Source organism: Oreochromis niloticus, linkage group LG9 (genome assembly GCF_001858045.2).
Source record: "Oreochromis niloticus isolate F11D_XX linkage group LG9, O_niloticus_UMD_NMBU, whole genome shotgun sequence".
NCBI classification, from domain to species: Eukaryota; Metazoa; Chordata; class Actinopteri; order Cichliformes; family Cichlidae; genus Oreochromis; species Oreochromis niloticus.
Genome location: NC_031974.2, coordinates 34273078 through 34282847, shown reverse-complemented (window position 1 = coordinate 34282847; position 9770 = coordinate 34273078). Strand labels below are relative to the sequence as shown.

Sequence of the window (9770 nt, the reverse complement as noted above, 5' to 3'; positions counted from 1 at the left end):
AAATTACTGGATCGGATATCGGCGAGAAATAAAAAATGTAATCCGATCCATTAAATATCAAAAAAACACCTCACAAAACTTGCGACACGGCGTAACTCAGCTCATAACCGTAGCACGTCGGAGCAGTGTGCTCACGTGATAGAGCGGCTGTGTGTATTTGTAGCCTCGCTACCAAACCAGCATTTCATCACGGAGGAAGTTATCCCAGAGAGAAGTAAAGCAAGTGTGTAAGTTCATCTCTGAATGTTTGTAAAGCGTTCCCATGTTAAGCTTAACAACCGATATATGGAGCGACTGACTCTCTCTCGCTCTCCCTCTCCTGCGGCTACTTCAATCGTGAAACTGCTTAATGATCAGCTGATCGGTTTTTCTGTCGCGAGTCCGTCTCTCTTCTTTGTTTTTGGCCCACTTTGCACCAGAAAGAGGAAACCAGCGGCTGAACAACAGCAGCACGTTTAACCAGGGGCGATTCTAGGATCAGAGCTTTGGGGGTGCTGAGCACCCAGAGAGCTGCCCAGCCAGGCAAGATAAACTTTACACGTCACGATGAGACTTCTTCCCTGTCTCTGTCAGTCCCTGCATCCTTAAATGTCTCCAGTTGTCCCAAGTTCTCTCTGACTGTCTCCTTGGTGCATTTAAACCCCTGTTCCTCCCTGTCCTCATCGTCTGTTGTCTTCATCTCCGTTATCAGTCATCATAATTTACCATCTCTGTGCAAGTCTGCAAATTTCTTTCTTAAATCATAAGATTCTTAAATTCAACAAGTCTCTCTGTGCCTGGGTCCTCGTCTCAAAACATGACATCACTGTTTTGTACATTTTAACACAATTTAATCCCACATTTGAGAAAGAAAGGCAAAACACTTTTTTTGAAAAGTCTGTAACAAAACCATCAAATCTGATCAAGGTTATTTAAATGCTGCAAAAGAAGAATGGATTGGGATAAAAAAAAATACATATCCTAACCTTAATTACTGGGGGAGAATAATGAATGATGCTCATAGTGAGTAAGAAGTAAACTGAGTGCATTTGGACAGAGATTCACTTTTAATGTGTATGTATAATATAATACAGATACATAAAAAACACTCCCAAAACAGAATAAATTATTACAAATAAAAATCTTTACTGCAGATACTAATTTTCCTAATTTAATAATACTAATTTTGTGTTGTAAGATTTATGAGTTTCATGCTTTCATAGTGGTGCTTGGGAGAGCTTGACATTTTTCTCAGGTGGTACACACTGTAAAAAGTTTGAGAAACACTGATAAGTGTATGTGTGCTTTTGGAAAACATTTAAAGCTGCTGTACAGAATCTTTGAAACAAGCTTAAAACACTTTTAGAATATAAACAGAGCACTCTGCTTCTCTTTACAGCTCCTCACTCCACCAGGGCTGTTTGGCACTTTCTGATACTGTACTGCGACAGTCATACAGACAACTGGACAGTCCAAAAGTTGGCCTACCTATTACTGGCTGAGGTTTTAGTAGAGTTGTGGCTGAACCACATAAAAATATATCATTAATTTTAATCTCCCCAATCAATGATAATGTTATGTTGGAATGTTGTTAAAGAGGGTCAAAAATGTTTCAACCCAGTTTGTTTTGCAGCTTCTGTATAGCAGCTTTAATATAGGGAGGACACAACTTCCTGACTGTGTGAGTAAAATCAGGTTTTTTCTCTTTGTCAGTTTAATAGTTTCTGTTTTGCCTGTCACTGTTCCCTGTCTGTTTTCTTACCTGCTTCTTCCTGACCTTGTACTTTCTCCTGACGTTCCCTCTTTCCTCTCTCCCTCTTTGGACTGACAATCATACACAAATAGATTGGATTCAATTAGATGAAAAATTACATTAATATGAAAAAATACTATTAAGATCACTAACAAAAAGTCCTCTCTCAGTGTACTTTCAACCAAAAGGCAAATAACCAAACCACATGAACATCTAATAAAAGATATAAATATTGAAACACTGATCCAACATTATCCTTTATTGATGGATCATTTGTTTTTACACTTTTACCTGAATGTTGCTCCTTTTTTTGAAAAAACTTCCTTATATCCCTTATGAACCTGGCTGTCTCTCTGTACACAAACACACACACACACACACACACACACACACAACCGTAGTTTTAAGGTTAATGGGCATCCAGTCAGTTAGCTAGTTAGTATCCATTTCAAACAGGACAGTGGTAACAACAGTAGGCTACGGACAATTTTTAGTTTTAGATTTTAAATATGCTATATAAATTTCAATGGGAGCAACAGGACGGTCAAATGTCGCTGATTTTACTACAGAGTAGGACGGATTGTAGGGCAGCAAACATTGTCGGAAAACATGTTTTCAACACTGCAGGTTACCTGGTGTAATGTTTTTCAGCTAAAAAGAAACATGGCCTGACTGCTACCTAACTATATAAAGAGTAACTGAAGGTTAAATGCAGCTAATATGTCCTGTTTTAAGCCAGGCACTTACACCTCCGCTCCGCTGCGTCTGCTGCCGCTCTGGCAGCAACAGAGCTAGAGCCAGAGTAAGGGAGAGCCGAGCTGGAACAAACCATTTTGGGAGGGGGGGTGTTATCTATACTTTTGTTGTTAAAATGTTATGTTTCAACCAAGTACTGTATGGTTTTTATATTTTTAGCAGTGTGTCACACAGACAGCAAATATTGTCCAAAAAAAGTAAGAAATCTTTGGGGGTGCTTTGATTCATTTTGGGGGTGCTGAAGCACCCCCAAAAATGGGCTAAAATCGCCCCTGCGTTTAACCTTGATAAGCTGTTGTTAGAATTTATTTAATATTACTTTCTACACCAGGATCCTTTTCTACGTAGCTGACGGCTGGTAACTGTGCAGGGGCGGATCTAGCAAAGTGTAGCCAGGGGGGCCGATAGGGCATGAACAGGGAAAAGGGGGCACAAAGACATACTTTTCTTTCTTATTCTCATTTAAAATGTCTCGCTTTTAATAAATAATTATCTGAATCTTACACCCAAAGTTTTAATCTGATGTAAAATGTGTAGAAGTCCATTACTGTATATAGTAACTGTTAAGTCTAATATACCCTAGTAAGCTATAGTACTTTTTTCTTTGAGAAGGTACCATCTGTGAATTCTGCAATTCTGTTGAAGAAAGATGTTGAATCTATTTAATTATTCTTGAAAAATAATTTATTTCTGTGCATTTTTTTTTCACCCTGCATCAAATTAAAGTTGATTACATCGATTAAGCATCATGAGGTGGAGGGTGGTGGGTGGTTCCCTATTTTTTTTTTTGTTTGCAACCCTATTAGTTAGGTTGCTTAATATTTCTGCTAAGTACTCTTTAAAATACCAGAATAGGGAGGATGGAACAGGTTTAAGTTTATTAGATTGATCAGTGTTGCTGAACTATGAAATATTTTGGGTGCAGTGTATTTTTTACATACAGGTATAACAGAATAGCTTTAGTGTTATTGTTTATTTAAACTTGAGTATGAACTTATACAAAATGCAGCAAGATATTAAAAAAACAGTTTTATTGATTAAAAAACAGTTTTATTGATTAAAAAACACACTATATCGGATTCATATCGGTATCGGCAGATATCCAAATTTATGATATCGGTATCGGTATCGGACATAAAAAAGTGGTATCGTGCCATCTCTAGTTTTCACACAGCTGAATAAACGTCAAACAGAAAACTGATTAAACAGAAGTATGAGACGGTGGAGAATTTACGCTAGTGTCCTGTTATATTTTAAATAGCAAGGAGCAGACGGCCGAGTTTATTAAACTCCACCGAGACAGCGGTGACGTTAATCAGAAGGCTAGACCGTCCAATTTCACAGCCGTTTACTTCCGGCCTACCCGACCTTCTGAGGACCCGGCCCACGTAGACCGCGAAGGCCGGGTCCTCATGAGGATGCAGCCCATGAATTTGGACACAGCTAACGTGTATAACTCCTTCTACTATCACGTAAAGCGGACACACGTGCATCACCTTCTCGGAGTGGAACCGGATGAGGAGGAAGGATCAGCCCGCCACGGTTTACCTGGAGCAGGTGAAAGGACAGCCACAATCAACCAAACTAACGCCAGTTCTTCAGTAACTGACGAGGGCTCAAGCATCCCCGCACTAACGGTAAGTTATTTTAATACAAGCCGGAGAAACGAGCTGCAGAAGCTGTAACATAATGTTAGCATTTACTTTGGCTGATCCAAGTACGTCCATTAAATGTGTTGTTTTTGACAGACTCATGTTGTACTTTTATTTTAACAGTGATGAGTGTCGAACTAGTTGCTTCGCTAAATTAAGTAACTCACCTGAAACATAAATGAGAGCTGTGGCAGAAACGCAAAGCTGCAGTCTTGTCAGACGGTGTTTGTTTTTTTTTCAGTCATCCGTTTGCTCTGGTGAATGCATCCAAACTTTGCAGAAAGTCCTATTAGTTTAAAAAAAAGTTGATATTGTTGAAATCAGCTGGTAAAAGCCAGTCAGCTAACTGAATAGGTCGTTATCATGTTTACATATAATGTGTTCAAGGTCAACTTAGACAATGACTATTAGGCAAAGTAAACCAAAATGACATGATGTGTTCAGAGTTACTGTCAAAAGAAAAATTTAAACACAAAAAAAAATACTCATCTTCACATTAATAAGAGCATTAAAGTCAATATTACTTTTATTGTCAGTATTGGTCATTTTTTTAAAGGTGAAACTACTAAATATAACATATTTCCAATTGTCGGCAACTTGTCCGACAGTAAATCACTGGCATAACTAATTACTTTCATACAAACCAATCAGTAATTTATTTTGTCTATTTTTTAAATGAGTAATCAGTTATAAATAACTATTTACATTTCCGAAGTAACAGTAAGACTACTGACAACATTAACTGTTACTTTTTTTCTAAAAGAATATAATTATTTTTCTAAACATCAACAACTTTTATATAAATGTTTTCAAAGCTATCAGGCTCAGTAGGAAAAAAAATCAGTAATGTTAGTCATTTAAACAAGTGGTCTCCAACCTTTTTCGCGCCACGGACCAGTTTATAGTCAGACAATATTTTCACGAACCGGCCTTTAAGGTGTCGCGGATAAATACAACAATATAAAATGATGCGACCAAGACAAAAATTGTGATATTTTGTAAATATAATAATAATTGCAAATTAACTGTGTAATTGTGTAACTTTACTAGCAGCGTCCTCCTGAAATGCGCCAACAACATTGAGAGTAACATCCTCCTCTGCCCCTTAATGCTCTTTTGTTGCTATGGAAAAACGTAAATATTTCTTTCAAAATAAGACATGCAACTACAACACGGGAAAAGACCCAGAGAAACCGAGTTAACAATTAAAACCCTGAAAACCACAAATTTCACACCCCAGCCTCAACTCTCGAAGCCCAGTACCAAACAACTCACGGCCCGGGGGCTGGGGACCGCTGCTTTAAATAACAAATGAAAAATTTAGAAAAGTTATCCTTTGATTTTTCGATGCTTGTTGACAGAGTCTATGGCCTTACTATCTTTTGTTTTTCTTTTCTTTTCCTTTTTTTCTTAGTAGAGGTTATGTTTTTGGTGGCATTTGTCTGACTGTTAGCAAAATAACTCAAAGTTATGGACAGATTTTAAATTTTCAGGAAATCTCACAAATGGGCCAATAAACAAGTAATTCAATTTTGGGGGTGATCAGGCATGGTCAAGGAATTTAAACTGTAGTGAGTACTGTACTGAACTCTCCATGTGCTTTGCTAGTCTTATTAATCTATTATCAAGTACTGCTTTGTTTGTCATTTTAGTTGTCATTTTAAAAGCTCAAATGAAAGACATCAGTCAGTAAAAATACATCTACCTTGTACCTTATGGGCATGAATCTAGCTAACTAATGAATGCAATATTTGGTGATTGCTACCTATCAATGCAATTATTTATTTCTGTTTTAATAGTTATGTTTTTGTTATTCTGTTTCAGAGTGGATTTCAAGAAGATGGAGAGGGTCACCTGAATCTTGACATCTATAAACATGCAACTGCATTTCTTCTTCAAGCCAAGGAAACCCATCGACTGACACAGGTAATTTATGCCATTAATTTTCCATTGAATTGTATTTCATTGTTAGAGAACCTAAAAGCAATATGCTTAACTTATGCTTAACAGTGCTCAAGCTCTAACCTGGGCACTGTTCAGACCTGGCATCCTGAATGATCTGATCATAAATGGACAGCTTTAGGTATGTGAGTGAAACACCTGACATTAGAATGTGTCTCCATGTACTTCATGGGTGATCACTCAGATCTCACTCCCCCACTATATATGGAAATAGACATGTATGTTGCATCCAAAATCTGCCTATCACTATATTTCCTTAGCATGAGCTAAGAATAGAAACAACATAATACACACAACACAAACTTTTCAATTTGCATTTCCACCGATCCGATTCCTCAAAATGCATTATAATTAAGTGAAACCAAGGTCTTAACGTTGCATAAGGCAATATTATTCTTTACAAAAAAAATTGGGTGGTGGGGGTAATTTATTTTGCTCATTGCATCTCACAAACTTTATGTAACTGAAGGGTTCCATTTTCAAAAAGTGTGTCTCTGTGAGTTTCCATGTTGACTGTGTTTTCATATGAATTTTGTAATTAAGGATTATCCTTTGTTTTTTCCTCTTCCCCAGAGAGCTGTTAACCACATCATGAGTGGAGTCCAGCAATATCAGGCCGTATTATTGGAGCACCTAAAACAACAAATGAGTGACATGATTGAGAGACATTCTGGGGACCTGGATCAACTAAAGAGTGATGCAATGGGGGTATTTGACCAGTTTGTTGACCCTTTCACTCAAATTGCTTCCACCCATTTGCAGGACAAGACCATCAAAGAACTGTTAAAACCAGTTGAACCAGAGATTATTGTCACAAAACAGTCTGTTATTCAAAGCGTGGAGACTCCAGAGTTCTTGCCATTAAGGACCATTGTTTTCATTACATACCGTTGGTGAAAAGTTTGGAGCAGCTGCTATCACATCCAAGAATGCTTGCAATGATTGATGAGAGGCCAAAGCCATGCAAGGATGGCTTTCTTCATGATTTCATTGATGGAGACATTTTTAAGTGGCACCCACTGTTTATTAAAGTCCCAACAGCATTACAGTTGATTTTATATACAGATGAAATTGAACTATGCAATCCTCTTGGATCTCAGGCAAACAAGAACAAGCTGTTATTGATTTATTACACCTTAGGTAACATCAGCCCTAAGTACAGATCAAGACTTCCTGCTATTCGTCTGCTTGCCATGGTAAAATCAAAAGATCTTTCCAGTTGTGGTATAGATGAGATATTTGAGAGGATTAACCGTGACTTAATTGAGCTGTGTAATGGTGTCCAAGTTGTCACTGCAAGTGGTGAGAGGACAATTCATGGGGCACTCATATCTGTGTGTGGAGACACTCTAGCTCAGCATGAAGTGGCTGGATTTAAGGAAGGAGTGGGTTTTGCCTACAGTAAATGCAGGCACTGCGAATGCCACTTTGAAGACATGCAGGAAAAATTTAATGAAGATTTGTTTGTTAAAAGGACCATGGCCAGTCATAACAGGCAATGTAATGACATTGAAAAGGCAAGTACTGACTTTCTGAAAGACAATCTAAAAATAACGTATGGTATAAACAGGAGAAGCAAGTTAACAGAATCTCCTCACGTTGATATAATCAATCAAACCCCACAAGACATCATGCATGTTATTCTTGAAGGCGTTGCCCCATATGAAATCAAATGTGTTTTAAAGAATCTTGTGCTTTCAGGGCAAATGAACTTAGATTCATTCAATAGTGCAATTCTGTGTTTCCCTTATTCTCCTGTTGATGTGTTGATGCCCCATATCTGTCAGTACGCTGTCATCAAATGACAATAAATTGAAACAGTCAGCTGGGCAGATGCTGGTTTTGTTGAAGATCCTTCCATTTCTTATGGACAAAATTGGAGAAAATCATTACACACAAATGCTACTTAACATGTTAGAGATCATAAAAATTCTGTTTTCACCTATTATTGCTGTCTCAACTCTCTCCAGACTGAAGCTTTTAATAGAGCTGCATTTAAAACATTTCAAACAACTGTTTCCAGATGAAAATATTATACCTAAACAGCATTATTTACTGCATCTTCCTTCTCAGATTAAGGCTCTTGGTCCTACAGTGAGGCAAATGTGTATGCGCTTTGAGTCAAAACATTGTTTCTTCAAGCAGTGGGCTCTGAAAAGTAGTTTTAAGAATATTTGTAAATCTCTTGTGAAGCACAACCAACTTTATGAATGTAGTCAGAACGTGCATGAGAAACATCCCATTTTTTCAAGTGAAGTCGACATGGGTCCATCCTCTGAGGTGAAAAATGTTCATTATGTAGAAGGCATGATTAAAGACTTCATTGAGCAAGTTGACCATGTAGTTTCTGTACAGTGGATTATGCTACATGGAAATAAACATTCATGTGAAAAATCTTTGGTTATTTCTGATGTCATAAATGATGCTCCAGAGTTTGCACTTGTTAAAAACATCTATATTGTAAATGCATCTGTGTATTGTTTTGAATGCCAGCCTCTCTCTACAGTTGGGTGGAATGATGAATATTTAGCTTATGAGGTAGAAGTTCCCTGTCTAGCTCAGGCAAATATTTTTGTGGATGCTGGAAACCTTGTTGATTATACAGCATACCACTATGTAAACTTTAATAACAGCAAGTACATTCCAGTGAAGTATGATCTCACTGACATCATCAAACATCATTCTTGAGTCTTGTGAATATGTGGGCTGAAATAATGTTTTTAAACACTGGCAAAAAATTTATTGTTCTGTTTACTTTTTATTTTACTTTTGGCGCAATCTGTTCAGTGCAACACAACTGAGATGGAAACAATTTCAGTGTTTTGCCTCTTTTTCAATGTCACATTGATATGGTTTGACTGGTATGAAATAAAAATAAATAAAAATAAATACACTGTGCTTAAGTTACTAAGACTCATAATAATGTGTTACCGCGCAGGCAGGAAAAACAGAGTGTGAGCGCTCAGCAGCAGGGTCAGATAACAAAGTATCAGGCACAGGATTTTCAACCACTCTCGGGGTGAAAAACACTTTCCCGTTCGCTAAGTCATTCCCCAGAATCATCGCAACTCCGGGCACTGGCAGATGATCGCACACTTCAACCGTTACCGGACCCGAAACGAGCGGCGATTGAAGAAACACCTTGTGTAGTGGTACTCGCAACACATCCATTTTCACTCCCCAGACAGGAGCATCTGAACCGCAAAAAGAGTCATGAGAAAAAGGTAAAACACCCCTCAAAATGAGTGTCTGCGCGGCTCCGGTGTCACGCAAAATCGTAATCGGCACCCGATCCTCTTTTTTTCCGTTCAAAGAAACAAATCCTTCTGACACAAAGGGACGGTAGCTGTCATCAAGGCTGTCACTTCTCACTTCATTGTCAGGTGAAGTGGAAGCAGACATAGATCGAACGAAACCAACACTTTTCGGCTTCCTTACCGTGTGAGCCTGCTCCTTGCGCTGTAGTGATGGACAAGCAGCGACGAGGTGACCGATTTCATGACAATAGAAACACTTGCGGTCTGACACAGGAATAGCAGCAGAACGCGTCTGTCGCTTAGGAGAAACCCTATAACTTTTGGCATGATGAGTCGGGGAAGCGTACTCACGGCGTGCTGTCGAAAGTGCTGCGCGATGGGTTAACACAAATTCATCGGCAAGGACAGCGG

General features: G+C 38.3%; 1 protein-coding gene across 1 annotated transcript; it reads left to right on the top strand.

Annotated features, from left to right (window-relative positions):
- The first annotated feature begins 3915 nt into the window (after nt 1-3915).
- Nucleotides 3916-7259, top strand: LOC102077934 (uncharacterized). Its single transcript, XM_019355754.2, has 3 exons — nt 3916-4125; nt 5965-6066; nt 6676-7259. The coding sequence occupies exons 1-3, from the start codon at nt 3916-3918 to the stop codon at nt 6997-6999; spliced, it is 636 nt and encodes a 211-aa protein (XP_019211299.1). The 3' UTR covers nt 7000-7259.
- The last annotated feature ends 2511 nt before the right edge of the window (nt 7260-9770 follow it).